The following is a 20,797-nucleotide window of genomic DNA, read 5'->3' as shown; positions in this document are numbered from 1 at the left end:
CACCACAGAGCTGAAGCGGACACACAAAAAAAAAAAAAAAAAAAAAAGTCGTCCAGGGAGGTAAGAAGAAACTATATTGTTAGCTGCCAGAAAGGGTAGGAGATTGATTCTAATGCCCTACTGTGAGAACAGCAATGCACATAGTCTTGTAAGAAGATACTGTATTGTTAGCTGACAGAAGGGGAAGGAGATTGATTCTATCGAGAAAACCACCACAACAGAGCCCAAAGGGGACACAAGAAAATAGTCGTCCGTGGAGGTAAGACGAAACTATATTGCTAGCTGCCAGAAGGATAAGGAGACTGATTCAAACCAGAAAACCACCACGAAGCCGAAAGGGAACCCAAGAAAACAAAAACATGATGGCAAATGTATTTCATCATACTAGAAACAATGCAAATGACAACATTTTTTCAGTACTCTGTGGTATGAAAATGGTATAACCCCCTAAGCCTAGTTCTGGTGGTACGTTTTATGCCGTGTGAACTAAATTTACAGAGGTTAAATTTATTACCCAAATATATGATGCATAATGTTAATATTGTAAAAATTATTATTCTCATTATTACTTCTATTAGGCTTGCTTACTACAGCCATTAGGAATGCCATTATAAAAAACAGAAACATGGAACCAGTCCATAATGGATAAAAATGGCGCTGGATGGATGGCATTGAGTATAATGGGGTCTGTTTCTGCTCTTTTTAAATGTATGTCATTTTAAAAAAAAACAAAAACGAAAAGACAGAAAAAAAAAAGCATGCTGTGCTTATTTTTCCAGTTGCAATGCACCCTCCTTACAAAGGATCAGACGAAGTGTGACCCAAAAATAAGGCTACGTACTCACAATCAGCTTTTGTAAGTTTTCGATTGCAGGATTTCTGTACCCTTGCTGCACCTATTATATAAATTAGGTTACTTGTATTTTTTCATTGTGATTTTTTGTGCATTTTTAAAGTGTTTTTGACGCCACAATTTTTTACTCTTTTTGGGGTGTAATGTTTTAAACAAAGCTGCTTTGTTTTTGATTATTTCTGGTATTTGGCTTTGACAAAACTTTTCATATATTTGGGTGTGGATTACACAGCGGAAACGGACTAAACATTCATGTGCATTTTTACCTGCAGATTTTCTGCACCTAATGCAAATCTGTGGGGAAAATCTGCCCATAAAACTCACCATAGCTGAGACATTTTCGACATTTTACAGATTTCAAACACTTACCGCAAGTCGTTTTATAAGACGCACCGGATTATAAGATGCACCCCAAATTTAGAGCCAAAAAAAGTAAGAAAGAAAAAAAAAAAAAGCGGTCCGTTTTATACTCTGGTGGTGTCTTATTGGAGGGGGGGGGGGGGCAGCAACTGTGGTGGAGCGGGGAAACAGGAGGCAGTGCTGAAGTAGAGCGATGCTGCAGGCACTGTGGTGGGGGCTGTGCTGGCTGCGGTGGGAGCTGTGCTGGCTGCGGTGGGGGCTGTGCTGGCTGCGGTGGGGGCTGTGCTGGCTGCGGTGGGGGCGGTGATGGCTGCGTGTAGCAGGGCAGTGCAGTGGGTGTCCCCGATGCTCTGTCAGCGGTACGGGCTTCAATGAAATGACGTTCAGAGTCAGCGCGTGCGCAGATTGAGCTATCGGCTCGATGACAAGCCGAGATGTCATCTGCGCACGCGCCACCTCTGAGCGCCATTTCCTTAAGTCCTCTGCTAGGAGATCAATGGGCCAGAGGCTTGCGATGTCGCAGCGTGCAAAGTACCCCTAAGGCTATGTTCACACTTTTGTTGTTTTGCTTCCGTCGCCTTGAGGAATTATGGTATCCTGCAAGATATTTTGCAGGAATCACCTTTTGTCCCCATAGACTATTAGTGATGGATTGCGACGGATGGCCTTGCGTTGCATCTGCCACGTGACGGATCAGTCGTTTACTGACTGACCGTTAGGCGGGAGCAACGCTGAATGTAACGGGTTTTTTTGGAGCGGCAAAAAGAAACAAACCTCGCAGGTGTCCATCGCCATCCGTCAAGAGCTATAATGGATGTCTATGGTGCTGGATTCCGTCATGCTCTACTGAGCATGCCCAGCATGTTTGGCACAACCACTGGGTTGTCCCAAACACAAACGGATCACAACGGATCCGTCAAAAAAACGGACGCGACGGATCAGTTTTTTCACAGGATTCCTGTGAGCGGAATTCTGTGAAATAACACATCTGTTGCGTCAGTTGACTTCTAAAAAATGAGGGATCCGTCGCAACGACAGACCTAACGGAAGTGTGAACATACCCTTAATAGGGAAAGTGATGATCACATCTGTAAAGCACTGCGGATCGGGTTGCTCAGTGGTTAGTTCTGCAATCTTGTGGTGGCTCAGTGGTTAGCACTGCAATCTTGTGGTGGCTCAGTGGTTAGCACTGCAATCTTGCAGCTCTGGGGTCCTGTGTTCAAATCCCACCAAGTAAAAAAAAAAAAAAAATCTGCATGGAGTTTGTATGTTCTCCCCGTGTTTGCGTGGGTTTCCTCCAGGTTCTCCGCTTTTTTCCCCACACTCCAAAAACATACTGATAAGGACTCTAGATTGTGAGCCCCAATGGGGACAGTGTTACTGATGTATGTAAAGCGCTGTGGAATTAATAGCGCTAAATAACTGAATAAATATTATAATTAACATAAGTTAGTAAAATAAATAAATAAAAATATTATGGTTCTGAAAAAACATCCTCACATCTTAAAATACAATCGTTGATATTTTAGTATCAAAAACACATTATATAACAAATGTATGAAATTATAACATTTATTTTCATTTTTAAAAGTAAATATTCTATTAATAAAAATTACTGCAACAGAAAAATAAAGTCATTTCCTCACCTAAAAGGCAAATTAAAAAAAAAAAAAAAAAAAAAAAAAAAAAAAAAAAAAAAAAAAAAATCACATTAGAAAAGCGCTCCAGCTTTTAAATAGTTAACTGATATTATTGTTTATACAAGTTGTTTACAATAATATTGGTTTTGAACACTTCTCCAAACACAAACATTCTATTGTAAATATTATTATTGCAGAGTTACATGGCTTGAGATCCACCTTTCAAGAGCTTCTGCAGCAGCTGATGAGCTCAGATCAATCAGGCAGTGATTAATCATGTGTCCAGGAGGTGATAATTTGTATCGCTTTTTAGCGCATGAATCACTTTGATCAATGAATCCCTATTATTCCAGGAAAAGGTCATTCTGAAGGGTCCCCTCCTCCCTCCCCCCATACTGTGCACCCCTCTGCTGCAGGACCTGGTGGCTGGGTGCTGCTCTGTCCTGGAGGGGAGGGTGCTGCTGTGTGTGAAGTGTGTGTGTAAATGGGGAGGGAGAGGTGAGAGCCAGTGCGCATGCGTGCCGGCTCCCATTGCTGTGTATGGATCATAGGGACAGGATGGAATGAAACCTTTGTATCTCTTTAAAGGAGCCGTGAGGAAATAGCAGCAGCACAGGATCCGCCAGGCGCAGGATCTGGGGAAGTTTTAGTACCAGGATGGCTGGGATCCCTGGATAAAGGATCTGGATACAAAGTTACAGACAAGGATCTGGATACAAAGTTGCAGCAGTGATGAGCTGAATGTGATCTGTCACCGGGAAAGTTGCTCTGTCCTATGCCGAGGCGCTGTACCATCCTCACATTGTAATCACTATGGCCAAAGTGATCCAGAAGAAGAACCACTGGACGAGCCGGGTGCTCCAGTGCGCGGTGAGCCGGGGCCCCGGGGGGCTGCCGCTGCTGGGGGGCGCGGAGCACGGAGAGTTCCTCTGTGTGGGGGCGGTGGAGGACTCCCTGCTCTGCTCCGGAGAGGGCCGGCTGCAGGGAGGGGAGCTGCTGCTGGAGGTGGCCGGGGTCCCGGTGTCCGGACTGCCCCGATACGACGTGCTGGAGATGGTGCGGAGCTGCGGGGAGCCGGTCCCCCTCACAGCTGTCAGGCAAGGTACGTGCCCCCAAAGCAACTTATCACTACTGACTGTGCACCTAGGAGGTCACACAAGGGTTAATAGTGGTGTGCAAACGTAGCAGATGAGTTTGTCACTTAAAGGGATATTCCCTCTAAAGCCTTGTATAATTATGGGACAATTGACTGCTGGGACCCTCACTGATCCCGAAAACAGGGGTGCAATGTAAACTACTTTACTGGAGAAGGGGGCTACACATATGGCTCAGTGGTGGGAGCCTCACCGATCCTGAAAACTACTTTACTGGAGAAGGGGGCTACACATGGCTCTGGTGGGACTCTCACTGATCCTGAAAACTACTTTACTGGAGAAGGGGGCTACACATTGCTCAGTGGTGGGACTCTCACTGATCCTGAAAACTACTTTACTGGAGAAGGGGGCTACACATATGGCTCAGTGGTGGGAGCCTCACCGATCCTGAAAACTACTTTACTGGAGAAGGGGGCTACACATATGGCTCAGTGGTGGAAGCCTCACCGATCCTGAAAACTACTGGAGAAGGGGGATACACATTGCTCAGTGGTGGGACTCACTGATCCTGAAAACAGGGGTGCCATGTAGACTACTATACTGGAGAAGGGGGCTACACATATGGCTCAGTGGTGTGACCCTCACTAATCCTGAAAATAGGTGCAGTGTAAACTAGTTTACTAGAGAAGGGGGCTACACATCATGCTCAGTGGTGGAACCTTCACAGTTTGACTTTTTCCCCTCTGGGACCCTCACTGATCCTGAAAATAGGGCTACAATGTAAACTACTTTACTGGAGAAGGGGGTTACACACGATGCTCAGGGGGCTACACATGTGGTTCAGTGGTGGAACCCTCCTAATTTGATGGGTAAGGGGGCTACACGTGGCTCATTGGTGGGATCCTTACAGTTCGACTTTTTTTTTTTTTTCCCTGCCGGGACCAAATAGGGGTGCAGTGTAAAGTACTTTACTGGAGAAGGGGACTACATATGATGCTCAGTGGTGGGACCCTCACAATTTGACTCAGACCCAAACCAAACCCCGGGGACGTTCACCCCCTCAGTGGTGGGATTGTGAGGCAGTTTAACCCCCTCCCTGATCCTTAAAATTGGGGTGCAGTGTAAACTAATTTACTGGAGAAGGGGCTACACATGATGCTCAGTGGTGGAACCCTTCCAGTTTGACTTTGCTGGGACCCTCATTGATCCTGAAAACAGGAGTGCAATGTAAACTAGGTTAATGAAGAAGGGGGCTACACATGTAGCTCAGTGGTGGGACTCATAAGTTTGACTTCCCCACCCTCCATCTAAGTCTGAGTTCACATGTCCAGCAATGATCCGTGTTTGGCAGGAATAAGTCAGGTCACATGTGCTATCCTTTTGTATTGACCACACGTGTATTTATACATATGAATGAGACCTCTTTTCTAAGCTGAACAAACCCAACTTTCCCACCTGTCATCATACGGGCGGCCTCCATTATTCATCATACGGGCGGCCTCCATTATTCATCATACGGGCGGCCTCCATTATTCATCATACGGGCGGCCTCCATTCCTTGTAATAGTCTAGTTACCCACCTTGGAGCTGACTCTAACTTCTGAATGTCCTTCTAAAAATGTGGCGCCCAAAACTGGATCCCATATTCCAGATGTGGCCTTACAAGTGATTTATAGAGGGGTAACAATACGTTGGGATCATGGGATCTAATCTCTCTCTTTATACACAGCTAATTTTGCAAACAGATTGCAGCTGGATCTGTTCTGATGGTTGATTACAGAACATGTGAATTTATTGTAAAACGCACCGCACTATCCAAACTCACAGTATTATCATAGTGCACAAGGGAACAGTAAGGCCAGGGGCGGACATCATTGGTGCAACCCATACAGCCACACAGGGGCCCCAAGAGGTCACGGGGCCCATTTCTACCTCCAACGTAGGGGAAATTGGGCATTATGATGATCACTTGGCCCATATGTTCTAGTACAGGGCCCCTTTTCTGTCTGTGTCTACCAGTGAGTAAGGCTCAACTCACATATCCAAGAATCACCCGTTAGAACGGATCCGTTGGCCAAAAAATTGAATTTTGGCGGGTACGTTTCTTTTTAACATTGGAGTCTATGGAAAACGGATCAATTAACTGATTTCTATTTGAAACCGATCCACTAAGGCTGCTTTCACACACCAGTTTTTTGGCATCAGGCACGATCCGGCGAAAAAACTAATGCGACGCATCCGGCGAAAAAACGGATCAGTTGCATCAATGTTTTCCATCAGTTCCTTCAGTTTTTTGACAGATCCGGTGTGATACTGAGCATGCTCATTTGAAAAAAAACGGATCCGGCGGCTGGATCCGTTTTTTTGCCGCATTACGCTGAATCCGGCGTCCATAGGCTTCCATTATAAAACACGGCGCCGGATCATTTTTTTTTTTTTTTTAAAACTGGACGTAAAAGTTGTGTCTGCAGAACTTCTTTGCCAAAGGATCCATTCTTATAGATGATTATTGGACATGTGAACTTAGCTTAACCTGCAGTCCTATGTAAAAGGTGATATCTCAGGGAAATGCGCTGATAAAGTTGATTAAAACGTTTTAGGCTGTATTGATCAATGTATATGAAATGCATATTGGTTACATGGAGCGTCATCTCGTGCACCAAAAAGTATCCGTGCGACCTTAGAGTTGCACGTGACATATAAGACTAAATAAAGCTACATGTAGGTTGCAGTGTTGCTTAACGACATTGCTCTTCATGATTTTCTATGGTGGCACATTGTAACCTAGCACAACAAAAAGTCACAAAGGTTTCCAAGAGCGTTTGTTTATATGTGTCTGGTTGTAAGTTGCACAAAACTCAATTGTCATAGACTTTAATGCAAAACGCATGGGACTGCGACCTGTCTGCAGCAAAATTGCATCCCTAGAATTGCGGAACAGCGAGTTGTATCAATATTATTGGTTCCGCTGCTTGTCTGAGAATTGCTGTAGGTCCAGGCAAAAGTTTCTGGAGGTAAAATCACGTGCGATCTGTGATCAGAGATGAAACATTTATTTATTTATTTTTTCTGAGATGGTTGAGGGTCACAATTGACAATAATTAAACACTATGTTGCAATGTAACGCCACCATCTGGTGTAAACAGATGTCTGGTGTAAACAGAATAGATGATAATTGATTGATCGGTGGAGTTTTGACCACTGGGACCTGCACTGATCAATAGAACAGGGAATTTTAGGAATGGCGGAACCGGCCAGATGCCCGACCACCGCTCGATTACGGCTCTTGGAAACCCCATAAGAAATAAATGAATCAGTGGGTCGATCAATGTTCGTTTTATTCCAAGGTTGAGTTCACATGGCCAGTAATCATCCATTAGAACGGATCCTGTTGGCAAAAACGTTCTGCAAACACAACTTTCTTTTTGTCCGTTGTTAAGTAACTGATTTCTGCATGATCTGTTTTTTTGGGTTGTTTTTTTTTTTTACCATTGGAGTCCATGGAGAATGGATCCGTTAACTGATCACTATTTATCTTCCATTTGAAACGGATCCTTTACAAATGAAAGAAAAACAGAGGCTAGACAGCAAATGGTTAACAGATCCGTTCTTCAAAGACTCCCATGTTTAATAATGGATCTTGCAGACATCCGTTATTTAAGAACGAGCAAAAAAGTTGTTTGCAGAACTTTTGTTGCCAATGGATCTGTGCAGGATCCGTTCTAATGGATGATTACTGGACATGTGAAGTCAGCCTAAGGCTATGTGCGCACACAGCGGGGGTTTTTTTTTGTTTTTTTTTTTACACTGCGTTTTTGGCTGCAAAAAATGCACAAAAACGAAAAAAAAAACCACCCACAGCAAAAACGCACTGGTAAAAATGCATGCGTTTTTGGCTGCATTTGGCTGCGTTTTTGATCACTGCGTTTTGCTGCATTTTTCCAATGCATGGGTGGAAAAATGCAGGAAAGAATTGACTTTTTTTTTTTTTTTTTGCTCAAAAACGCTGCTAAAAAAAGTTGTGTGCGGACAGCAAAAATGAAAAGTCATAGACTTTGCTGGGTAAGCAAAGTCATGCAGTTTTCAGCACAAAAACGCACCTGGAAAATGCGCAAACAACGCTCAGTGCGCACATAGCCTAAGGCGGATTTCTCGCGGAAAAGCCGCGGATTTTCCAGAAATCTGCAGCACAGCCACTCCCCAGCCATTTCTATGGCATTTGGGAAATGCTGTGCCCACGCTGCAGATTTTTCCGCAGCGGAAATTGTGCGGATTTTCGTGCGGAAAAATCTTCAGCATGTCAATTATTGTTGCGGATTTTAATGCGGATTTTGCCTATTCAATTGAATTAAAAAAAAAATCGTAAAATCCGCAACAAAATCCACGTCAAATCCGCACAAAATCCGCACCTATGAAAAGGTGCGGATTCCGGGGGAAAGCTGCGGATTTTGAGGCACAGAGACCTCTTTCTTATGTCTATTCTAAGGCTATGTGCCCACGGGACTCTGTATCTGCGGATTTTTCTGCATCAAAATCCGCAGCTTTCCCCCGGAATCCTCACCTTTTCATAGGTGCGGATTTGACGTGGATTTGATGCGGATTTGCCGCTGCAGATTTTTCCGCACGAAAATCCGCACGATTTCCGCTGCGGAAAAATCCGCAGTGTGGGCACAGCATTTCCCAAATGCCATAGAATTGGCTGGGGAGTAGCTGTGCTGCAGATTTCTGGAAATTCTCGGCTTTTACGCGAGAAATCCGCGGCAAAATCCGCACATTTTCCGCAGCGTGGGCACATAGCCTAAGGCTATGTGCCCACGCTGCGGAAAATGCGCGGATTTTGCCGCGGATTTCTCGCGGAAAAGCCGCGGATTTCCCGAAAATCTGCAGCTCAGGCACTTCCCAGCCATTTCTATGGCATTTTGGAAATGCTGTGCCCACGCTGCGGATTTCTCCGCAGCGGATTTCGTGCGGATTTTGATCCGGAAAAATCTGCAACATGTCAATTATTGTTGCGGATTTTCATCCGGATTTTGTCTTTAAAATTGGGGGGAAAAAAAAAAATCTGCATCAAATCCGCGGCAATTCTGAGGTAAATCCGCGGCAAATCCGCACCTTTGAAAAGGTGCGGATTTTGCGGGAAAGCTGCAGATTTTGATGCAGAAAAATCCGCAGCTACATTCTCCCGTGGACACATAGCCTTAAGGTGCTATGGTCATCCGTGTGCCGTGATTTTGGCACACGTGTGTTCTCCGTGTGCTATCCTTGATGGCACACGGAGAGCAGGAACATTTTACTCACCTGTCCCCGGCGCTGCTGTTTCCAGTGCTACTGCTGCTTCCGGTCCGCGGTGCAGTGAATATTCATGCGCATAATGAGCGGGCCCAGAAGCAAGTTACAGCAGGGCTGGAGACAGGTGAGTGTAGAAAATAATTTTATTACAAAGACACTTGTTTTTCTCCGGTCCGTGGGATACGCATGCTGCCGGAGAAAATCAGATTTGTCTCCTTGCGGGACACACGTGTGCTCCACATGGAAACACGTCAATGTGAAAACACTGATGTGTGCGCTGACACATTGATTTTAATGGGTCTGTGTACGTCCGTCTCTCCGGTATGTATGAAAACGGACGTCATACCGGAATCACGGATGTGTGAAGGGGGCCTAAGAAGAATAAATGTACTCCATTCTGTGGATCGGTGCTGGTTCTTGCAGTCAAACCCCCACTTTCATGTGGATGGGTGATGATTTGTTTTCCCTGGACAGTCCCTTTTTAAACGCTTGTACGTGTGCATAACTATGTATGTGGGTTTAGCTTTGTCATTTGGGTTAGAAATGATATCCGATTGTGTTCTCTTTTGAAACCCTCCTCGCCAGGGACTGTATATTATAGAGTACCTATTGAAGAAATGGGTTTGTTTGGAACTTATGGGCACTAGAGGCTCCACTTTGAGTAATAAAGGGGAATCCTACAAGGAAACCCACCACTAAGCGCAAATATATGGAGAAGGGGCTGAAAAGAACTTCCCCTTTAAATGACAAAATCCAGCTCTGCTACATATTTGTATACAATGTAGTCATCATGTGTCCATTCTCCACCCAGATAATTAGCAGCCCATTCCACCATTGTGTTCTGCTCTGATGATACATTGTATTGGCGTGTTTTGGGTTCTTGGTGTCATTGATTTTCATTATTTGTATTTCTTCCTGTGGATTATAGTCGCGCGCTCAGCACTGCGCAGCGATAAAAATATCTTTCCCGCCGCACATTCCCCACATTGCTAAACAGATAACACTCTCAGGTGAGATGTGCACGTGTCGGGTGCGATGCGACAAGGATGTGGCGTCTGCGGGATGAACGATGGCTGCGGCTCCTCGCAGGGAATAATTGATATTTTCTACTCTGTGTTTATTGTTTATGGTTTATAATGTGCGGAATGTTTTGGATATTTGTTATGGTGGATTTATAAATGACGAGGCATGGATATTATATCAAAGTATGATTCCGTTTTGAATGGAAAAACACCAGTCGAAGAATGTTGAATTGGACAATTCTCCGTTTTATCTGCTCCGTGGAAAGCTGGGTGCTCGCTTGTCAACAAATTCCATGTAGCTGGTCACTCATTCAAGTGTGAGATGCCATAGTCTAAATCAGAAATTATATTTAAAGTGGATACTTCAATATTGCAACATTGTCCCTGGTGGTCTGGTGGACTATTCTGAGGTCATAGATCAATGACAGAGCCCCCCCCCCCCTAATGAACATGGGGCTGTCCAGTACTGCAGAGTGACATCAGGAAGGATGGGGCATTATCTGTCCCCCTTGACAAGAAGAATTTGTAGGGGAGGGGGGTTTAAGTGATTGATGGCTCAAAAAACAACTCCAAACTGTAAAGGTAAACTTCCTCCCGTCTTGAAGATTTATGATATAGGCAAGTCTCAAGAACACATCTAGGTCAAGAATCAGGCCCCACCTGCACTCTCATTAATAAAGAGCGACCTTCTCAATTCACAAGATCGAAGATACTATAGAAGTGAATGGAGAAAGCTGCGCATGCGCGGACACCTATACAGTCACCGCGGCATAAGACGATGCCTCATTTTTGAGAGAGATTTTCTAAGGAACTATATATATCTCAAAAATGGGGCACTGTTTCACGCCAAAGTGAATGGAGAGGTGGCGGCGCAGCTGTCTTTGTTCACGTCTATAGGACTTCTGGAAATGGCTGAGTGTTCTTGGATGGATCGAGATGGGCCACTCACACGCTAGATGGAGATGGGCCGCCGATGGAGATGGGCCGCGCGCACTCTCTCTACAGGGTCGGGATGGTCCGCGCGCTCTCTCTCTACAGGGTCGGGATGGTCCGCGTGCGCACTCTCTCTCTACGGGGTCGGGATGGTCCGCGCGCGCTCTCTCTCTCCGGGGTCGGGATGGTCCGCGCGCGCTCTCTCTGTCCGGGGTCGGGATGGTCCGCGCGCGCTCTCTCTCTCCGGGGTCGGGATGGTCCGCGCGCGCTCTCTCTCTCCGGGGTCGGGATGGTCCGCGCGCTCTCTCTCTCTCCGGGGTCGGGATGGTCCGCGCACTCTCTACGGGGTCGGGATGGTCCGCGCGCTCTCTACGGGGTCGGGATGGTCCGCGCGCTCTCTACGGGGTCGGGATGGTCCGCGCGCTCTCTACGGGGTCGGGATGGTCCGCGCGCTCTCTACGGGGTCGGGATGGTCCGCGCGCTCTCTACGGGGTCGGGATGGTCCGCGCGCGCGCTCTCTACGGGGTCGGGATGGTCCGCGCGCGCGCTCTCTACGGGGTCGGGATGGTCCGCGCGCGCGCTCTCTACGGGGTCGGGATGGTCCGCGCGCGCGCTCTCTACGGGGTCGGGATGGTCCGCGCGCGCGCTCTCTACGGGGTCGGGATGGTCTGCGCGCGCGCTCTCTACGGGGTCGGGCTGGTCCGCTCTGCTACCTTTTCTTACAGGAGAAAGTAAGACAGGGCTCCATTAATATATTATAATGGCCATGCTCCAATCTGTGGATATGCCCTGAATGTTTATGATGGGAATACTGCAAAGTTTTTATTAGTTGGAAAACCCCTTTGTGTTATAGAAATGTGATCATTATAAACCACAACTAATAGTTGGGAATTTATTTATTTTTTGTCAGATTTTTTTCACTTTCTGTCCTGGTTCTACATTTGCCGAAATATTCCAAAACTGTGATTCGGGCCAGTCCCTTCCCCCTGTAACGCTGCAGCACGTGATCTCCTCCTACCTTGACCCGGCGGTTACGTTTTGTGTGTCAATATTTGTTCCCTGCACGGTACAGATGGAGCTCAGCTGTAACCTCCACCCAGCGCCCATGAGTCACACTGAGGATTGTCAGCCTTGGGGACATCCAGATTAGGACTAGGACTATGTGTCACCTGTCAATTGGCTCCAACCTCTTCGTGCTGTCACAACAATGGACTCCTGGTTTACAAAACTGGTTCCAGGAGCTTGCCATCACTCTGATATCGTGGCGTTGTTTGTGGTTGCACGGCCCATTTTACTCATCAAAGTCCTCCTCTTATTATACATGTTCCATAAGTGGACAAAATCCATCCGCTCCTGAAATACTCTGTGCTGCTGGTCTCTATATTTCTCTACCTATCTGTTGTAGGTTAAATTGATAGGATGATGGTGATTATCTGGTCTAAAGGCATCTAGTAAAGCTTTGATTTGCTTGAGCAGAATTGATGTGAGGGTTAAGCCCGCTACACACGCTCAATATATCTCACAATCCGTCGTTGGGGTCAAGTTGTAAGTGACGCACATCCGGCATCGTTTGTGAGGTATCTGCGTGTGACATCTACGTGCGATCAGGATTGAACGCAAAACCGTTGATCGCAAACACATCGTATCTTTGTCTAGAATTGAGCGTTTTGTTGCAGGAACCTAGTGAATTGTAACGTGTGACATCCCTCATACGATTTTGGTGTCTGATGCTATGTGCGCAGGTGTGCGCTCTGCACCGCAGCTTAAAAAAGGTCTGCTTCAGAGCGCAGCTAAAAAGCCTCACAATGTCTGTCATTCACTAATCTCTGTCAGTCCGTCACTATCTCTGTCCCTCACTCTCTGTCCATGTCAGTCTATCCCCCTCTCTCATATACTCACCGATCACCGATCCCCGGCGTTGCACGGCATTCACACTGCTCCGGCGGCTTTTACTGTTTTGAAAAAGCCGACCGCCCATTAAACAATCTCGTATTCCCCGCTTTCCCCGCCCACCGGCGCCTATGATTGGTTACAGTGAGACACGCCCCCACGCTGAGTGACAGGTGTCACACTGCACCCAATCACAGCAGCCGGTGGGCGGGTCTATACTGTGTAGTGAAATAAATAATTAAATTAAAAAAAACGGCGTGCGGTTCCCCCCCAATTTTAATACCAGCCAGATAAAGCCATACGGCTGCAGGCTGGTGTTCTCAGGATGGGGAGCTCCACGTTATGGGGAGCCCCCCAGCCTAACAATATCAGCCAACAGCCGCCCAGAATTGCCGCATCCATTAGATGCGACAGTTCTGGGACTGTACCCGGCTCTTCCCGATTTGCCCTGGTGCGTTGGCAAATTGGGGTAATAAGGAGTTATTGGCAGCCCATAGCTGCCAATAAGTCCTAGATTAATCATGTCAGGCGTCTCCCCGAGATACCTTCCATGATTAATCTGTAAATTACAGTAAATAAACACACACCCAAAAAATAATTTATTAGAAATAAAAACACAAACATATACCCTGGTTCACCACTTTAATCAGCCCCAAAAAGCCCTCCATGTCCGGCGTAATCCAGGATGGTCCAGCGTCGCATCCAGCGCTGCTGCATAGAGGTGACAGGAGCTGCAGAAGACACCGCCGCTCCTGTCACCTCCACGCAGCAACTGAAGACAGCCGCGCGATCAGCTGAGCTGTCACTGAGGTTACCCGCTGTCACTGGATCCAGCGGTGGCCGCGGGTAACCTCAGTGACAGCTCAGCTGATCGCGCTACTCACCTCAGTTGCTGCGTGGAGGTGACCGGAGTGGCGGTGAGTAGCGCGATCAGCTGAGCTGTCACTGAGGTTACCCGCGGCCACCGCTGGATCAAGTGACAGCGGGTAACCTCAGTGACAGCTCAGCTGATCGCGCGGCTGCCTTCAGTTGCTGTGTGGAGGTGACCGGAGCGGCTGTGTCTGCTGCTTCTCCGGTCACCTCCATGCAGCAGCGCTGGAAGCGACGCTGGAGCATCGTGGATTACGCCGGACATGGAGGGCTTTTTTGGGGCTGATTAAAGTGGTTAACCAGGGTATATGTTTGTGTTTTTATTTCTAATAAATGATTTTTCGGGTGTGTGTGTTTATTTACTGTAATTTACAGATTAATCATGGAGGGTGTCTCATAGACGCCTGACATGATTAATCTAGGACTTATTGGCAGCTATGGGCTGCCAATAACTCCTTATTATCCCGATTTGCCAACGCACCAGGGCAAATCGGGAAGAGCCGGGTACAGTCCCAGAACTGTCTCATCTAATGTATGCGGCAATTCTAGGCGTCTGCTGGCTGATATTGTTAGGCTGGGGGGCTCCCCATAACGTGGAGCTCCCCATCCTGAGAATACCAGCCTTCAGCCGTATGGCTTTATCTGGCTGGTTTTAAAATTGGGGGGGACCGCACGCCGTTCTTTTTAATTATTTATTTCACTGCACAGTATAGACCCGCCCACCGGCTGCTGTGATTGGGTGCAGTGTGACACCTGTCACTCAGCGTGGGGGCGTGTCTCACTGTAACCAATCATAGGCGCCGGTGGGCGGGGAAAGCAGGGAATACGAGATTGTTTAATGGGCGGCCGGCTTTTTCAAAACAGTAAAAGCCGCCGGAGCAGTGTGAATGCCGTGCAGCGCCGCGCCGGTGATCGGGGATTGGTGAGTATGAGAGAGGGCTGCTCAATTCAGTTACTCAGGAGATTAGCGGTCACCGGAGAGTCCTTCACTGGTGACCGCTAATCAGGGCGCGACACAGACAGAGCCGCAGCATGACAATGAAGTCGGGTGAAGTTCACCCGAGTTCATTCTGACAGTGCGGCTCTGTCTGTGTCTGCTGTCATCTGCCATTCAGCTCTGCTACATGGCTGTCTGTGTCTGCTGTCAGCGGCCATGTAGCAGAGCTGAATGGCAGATGACATAGTAAAAACACATCCCTACACATTACACACGCTTGGCAAGTCAATAAATAAAAAAAAAAAAAAAAAAAAAAAAAAAAGGTGCCCAATGCATACGTCACAGAACACATGATCTAAAGGATCGCACACAAAATTGACCAATTTAACATAGACTACTAACGCACGTGTGACAGCAAATGAACGACCTACGTGTGATCTCATAAGATCCCGTATGCAACCTGGGCGTGTCACATCGCAAATGCGATTGTACAACTAATTGCAACGTGTAAAGCAGGCTTTAGGGGTGAACCTAAAACATAGATGCTGTATTTCAGGCATGTGGTATCAAACTTGGCGATTTTTATGGAACCGGTTGATCCCCTGATGAGTTTGGGGGGGTCTCCGGGCTCTCCCCGATAGATTATGTTGGGGGAAAGAAGGATCGGGCGGTTGGTATTTCTCCAACTGATCTTTTGGTTTTCTGGCGAAAAAAGCTGCTGCCACAGGAGTCTGGCAGAGGCTTCCCCTCTCTCTTCTTGGAAAATGCATGCATGCTCGATCAAGCATGTGCGTGTCTATGATGGAGTCAGGAAAGATAACTTTTCTCGTACGTGAACAAATTGGATGTCCAAATGAGCCCTTACACTGATTGTCTTGTAGGAGGTGGTCAAGTCCTTCAATCTATAGTGTATGGTTATATAGAGTCCAAAGTGTTTATGCTTATTGCTGAATGTGTATGGTGATATGTTATGCCGCTAGATGGGTGCAGGCTCCAGATACAGGAGACTCGAGACTGTTATCAAAGGCACTATTTGATGGTTGGGCTAAGATAGGGTTAAATGGTAGCGACAGATGTTGGGAGGTCTCGAGAGGAGCTAGTCTAAATTAGGGTTCGAGTGTGAGAAGACATGGTTTCAGTGCTAGGACCAGTCAAGGAACCCTGAGGTATCCTCGAGTGGTCAGGAGCCTACAGCTCACCCTGGCGGGCTTAGAGAGTCGTCCGGCTAGAGAGCCTCTGGACCAAGAATCAGACGAAGGTGAACAGTCAGGGGGAAGGAGACACAGACTCTGGAGTTGGAGGACGAGATCCAAAATAGTGGAGTGGGACAGGTCGAGAGGTGGTACGCCACATCGAGAGATGGGAAGGCCATGTCGGTCATATCGGTATGAAGACTAAAGTGAACTTTCTGGTTGGCAAAGTGAGCTCTGGTGTTATTACTGTTTACGACGAGGACCACCGGAGGGGTGAGACACCAACCAGTCAGTGTTGTGCACCCCATGTGAAGTTACAAGAACACCCAGAGTTTCCTTAGCGTTCTGCTCGGTGCTGGCACCTTCCTTCACTCTAGAAAGTCCATCATTTGAGGAGTTAATGTTTTGGGTCGAATCAACCATGGTGCCTTCTTTTTTTGTTTCACGTGCCCCCCACATAACTCTTTTGCCTATAGGCTACTGACTGTGTCGTTACAGATCCGCTCCTGTACTCCAGACCTGCCCGGTGTGAATCTACCGGCCTTCTGGCAACAGACAGCGATAAACCAGGGTATTTGTGCTGTGAATACTCCAGATCAGATGAGCACTTTCCAATTCCAAAGTGTCAATCTCATTCTCATTCCTAATTAACACCTCTAGATCTGCTTTCCTAACTCATTCATTATGCTTCGAAAAACACAGCAAGTGGGTGGTATAGAAGAGAAGCTCTTACCAAGTAATCTGCAGGTCACCATCATTTCGCAGGGGTTATCTGGGCAAGGAGAGAAGTGACAGAGCCCATGAGGCTTCATGACACAGAAGGGCTGAGGAGTAGTTGACTACTAAACAGGCAAAAATTACTGGGTAAAAGCCCAAAATTTCAGGTTTTGTTCTCCTTTCGCCTTAATGAACTCAATGGCTGTGTTAGGGCAACGTCTGAATTCCGGAAGTCCCTAAATTTAGCTATAGATGGGGACCATTGCCTGTAAGCTCCACTTTCTGGGGGGGGGGTTTCATGGTCCTGATTTGGGTCCTCGTGCATGTCTATGATGCTGTCCTGGAAAAGGTCTCCCAAAGATTATATTCATCCTCTCCTAAACAATAAAGTCCTATTGTATACCTATCCTCCCATCCCCCATCTTGCACGTATTATTTTCGTCATGGATATGCTTGATCTGTAGAGGTTTGCAGCCGGTTGCCTTTTGGCAATATGTCATTATTGTAGTTCTTGTAAAATCTACTCATCATTTAGTACAGGTCTTGTCTTTTACGTAAGACACCTACCTTACATGTGTAAATGTGATGGAACAAAATCCGAAGGCTTGGCAGAGGCAAGTCAAGTGGGATCAATGGATTGATTTCTGGCTGAACGGGATTTTCTACTACCATACAACAGGCCATGGTAGTCCATGGCGGCTGGGCCAGAGCCCTATGAGCCTCCTACTTGCTTCCATCCCTGGTGGCCTCTTCTGATTATATGGTTTTGTGAACCATCTTGCGTATGTCACGTCCCAACAATATCGTCCCACTGAGCCTGCTAATCAGAAGAGGTGTTAGGGATGGTCACAAGTGACTCTTGTCCGGTGGCCATGGACTGTCAATGTAGCCCCCGTACCAGGGTCCTGTGAATATATTTTGCTCAATCCTTACCAAAGGTTGTAGTAGCAACACCGGATCAGATCCCTATGAGCCTCTTACTTGGTTCCATCTCTGGTGGCCTCTTTTGATTATTCAGTTTGGTGCTTCGTCTTGCGTACTTCACATCCCAACAACATCGTCTCACTGAACCTACTAATCAGAAGAGGTGCCGAGGATCGCAACAAGTAGGAGTAAGTTCACATGACTCTTGTCCAGTGGCCATGGACTGTCAATGTGGCTCCTGTATTAGGGTCCCGTGAATCTTTTGCTCAACTCTTACCAAAGGTTGTAGTAGCAACTCCGGGCCAGAGCTCTATAAGCCTCCTACTTTCTTCCATCCCTGGTGGCCTCTTCTGATTATTCGGTTTCGTGCACCGTCTTGCGTACATCATGTCCCAACAATATCGTCCCGCTAAGCCTAATAATCAGAAGAGGTACCGGAGATGTTCACAAGTAGGAGGAGGTTCATAGGACTCTTGTCCGGTGGCCACGGACTGTCAATGTGGCCCCTCTACCTGTGTCCTGTGAACCTTTTTTTGTCAACTCTAACCAAAGGTGGTAGTAGCGACACTGGCTCATACTTAATGTTGGTTTTACGAGATTGCAAACTAAGGAATTGACCAGAGCCACTAACCTGGCGATGGGAATTTAGGAGTAAAGGCTACTTTACACACTGCGATATCGGTCCCGATATCGCTAGTGTGGGTACCCGCCCCCATCTGTTGCGCGACACGGGCAAATCGCTGCCCGTGCCGCACAACAGCCATCACACATACATACCTGTCCGGCGACGTCGCTGTGACGGGCGAACTGCCTCCTTTCTAAGGGGGCGGTCCGTGCGGCGTCACAGCGACGTCACTGAACCGCCGCCCAATAGCAGTGGAGGGGCGGAGCTGAGCGGGACGTAACATCCCGCCCACCTCCTTCCTTCCTCATAGCGGCCGGGAGGCAGGTAAGGGGAGATTCCTCGTTCCTGCGGCGTCACACGCAGCGATGTGTGCTGCCGCAGGAACGAGGAACAACCTCGTTACTGCTGCAGTAACGAGATTTGAGAATGGACCCCCATGTCGCCGATTAGCGATTTTGCACGTTTTTGCAACGATGCAAAATCGCTTATCGGTGTCACACGCAACGGCATCGCTAATGCGGCCGGATGTGCGTCACGAATTCCGTGACCCCAACGACTCCGCATTAGCGATGTCGCAGCGTGTAAAGCCCGCTTTAGTGTGACGGGGCCTTTAGATGGAGGTCCCAAATACGATTTCTATACTGAGACCCACTATTTACAGGTTGGGGGATAATTTGATAAATTTAACCAATATGTTTTGATGAAAATGTATTTATTAATTGCATCTTTTGTTATAAAAGATAATCTACTTTGATGGTTAAATGGAACGTTTATTAAAGGCCCCTAAAAAATCCTGTTATTCTTGGCGAACTTTAGCACATAGTTATGTACGTCAGGGTATTTGCATACCATGTTATATTGGATTAACTGGTATTTCAGGTTTCAGATTTAGGTGTCCACCTGTCATAACAGAATCGCGCAGTGCACAGAGAATTCTGAGTTCATGCCCTCATCTATGAGCCCTAGTGGCTACATACTTGTGTCTTGCTTGTAAGGACCCCAAATCTCTGTACAATGCAGACTGAACACTACCTAGGTGACATAGTGTTGACTTATGGAGGCTACAAAGCTGGCATAGGTAGACTGGAGGCCCCAATACAGATTAGAGTGGTGTCGGTTGAACCCACCAGTATCGATGAGTTTGGCCGACGGTCTAATTTGTATGGGGGGCTCCGGCCAACTAATAGCCAGGAGAGTTGTTGATCGGATTTGTCCAATTTCGGACTGGTGATGGCTTTGTCCTCACGTAGATAAATCCCCAACCGACTTGTCACAGAAGAGTCCGCTGAGATGGCCCTTTACCAAGGAGTACTGCCCGACCTCTAAGACTGGCCATTCCCTATGGATGGCTATTGGCAACACGATGTTTTGGTTAATCAATCATTCGGCCAACAGATATCCAATGTTTATGGCCAGCCTTAGAGGTTTGGCTATACTCCTTGCGAAAAAGTTATGGAAGCCAGCTTTCCTTCAAGAACAATAATGTTATCTCTTTAGTGCCACCTTCTATTCCACTGTCCAACCATTTAACGAACCTTGATTTAATATTTAGCCAAACCAGAGGCCTCTCCAGTCATCCAAACTCTTTATACATGAGTGGCAAGAACCCTGTAATGGCTATCTGCAGATGGCTGGCCTTATCTTTTTGGAAAAGACTCTACTTTGGCTAAATATCTGATCAGAACTAAGTAATTTGAATGTATTCCTATAGAGGTTCTGCAGGAAACCCAAACACTGTCTACTAGATGTTAATTTTCCACTAACTACAACTGATCCACTTATTTATCGAGCACCATTGCTTCCATGATGCTGTACATAAGAAGGGGTTACATACAAAACATAGATATAAATGAGGGTAAACAAACATACACCGGATAGTCTGGTATGGGGGAGAGGGTCCTGCCCTTGTTGGCTTATAGTCTACAGGATATTGAGGAAGGTGACTGCTCCGGTTGGGGTGAGGTGGCAGCTCCGGTGGTGGTGTGTCGCAAGTGACAGCCAGTCATGTGGTTTCTGGCCATAGAAGGTCACAGTGTTTGGCTGCACATTATGCTCCCTGACTTGTCATTGTTGATGTTGTCAGTATGCATTGGTATAGGTAGCTTTCTTGCTGGATTCATCTCTCTCTCTCTTTTGGACCCAGCAGGAGCTCAACTTCCACCCAGCTGTTGATCATCAGTATTCTTTTGGTGTTCAAATACCCCTCCCTTCCTTGGACTGGTGCTGGTGATATTATTCAGTTCATTCAAGCCTTGGTTGCAAGCAGGTGGCTTGTACTCCTCTGTGGTGTCGTTGCTGTAAACTTTGCTGAACTTCTACCTGAGTCATCTATGGATAAGTAGTTCATGATTTTTCCCCGTGTGTGTCCTCCTTGTGTTTTCTCTAGTATTTAGTGGGGTTAACGAAGAGCTCATCCCACCTGTTCTCTATTTAGGGCCCAGCACCAGGGA

The 20,797-nt window shown here is 47.0% G+C and overlaps 1 protein-coding gene across 8 annotated transcripts in view; it reads left to right on the top strand.

Annotated features, from left to right (window-relative positions):
- The first annotated feature begins 3,399 nt into the window (after positions 1-3,399).
- MAGI1 (membrane associated guanylate kinase, WW and PDZ domain containing 1) overlaps positions 3,400-20,797 on the top strand; it is a 713,270-nt gene continuing 695,872 nt past the window's right edge. For 4 of the 8 annotated variants that reach the window (XM_075321384.1, XM_075321382.1, XM_075321380.1 and 1 more), the window contains exon 1: positions 3,402-3,955. In XM_075321384.1, coding sequence (XP_075177499.1) covers positions 3,667-3,955 — 289 coding nt within the window. In that variant the 5' untranslated portion in view covers positions 3,402-3,666. Of the gene's footprint in view, positions 3,956-20,797 lie in introns of all 8 variants that reach the window. The other 4 variants (XM_075321385.1, XM_075321383.1, XM_075321388.1 and 1 more) reach the window with 2 other exon arrangements.

This window comes from Anomaloglossus baeobatrachus, chromosome 8 (assembly GCF_048569485.1).
Source record: "Anomaloglossus baeobatrachus isolate aAnoBae1 chromosome 8, aAnoBae1.hap1, whole genome shotgun sequence".
In the NCBI taxonomy this organism is placed as follows: Eukaryota; Metazoa; Chordata; class Amphibia; order Anura; family Aromobatidae; genus Anomaloglossus; species Anomaloglossus baeobatrachus.
This window is presented reverse-complemented; position numbering and strand designations above follow the sequence as displayed.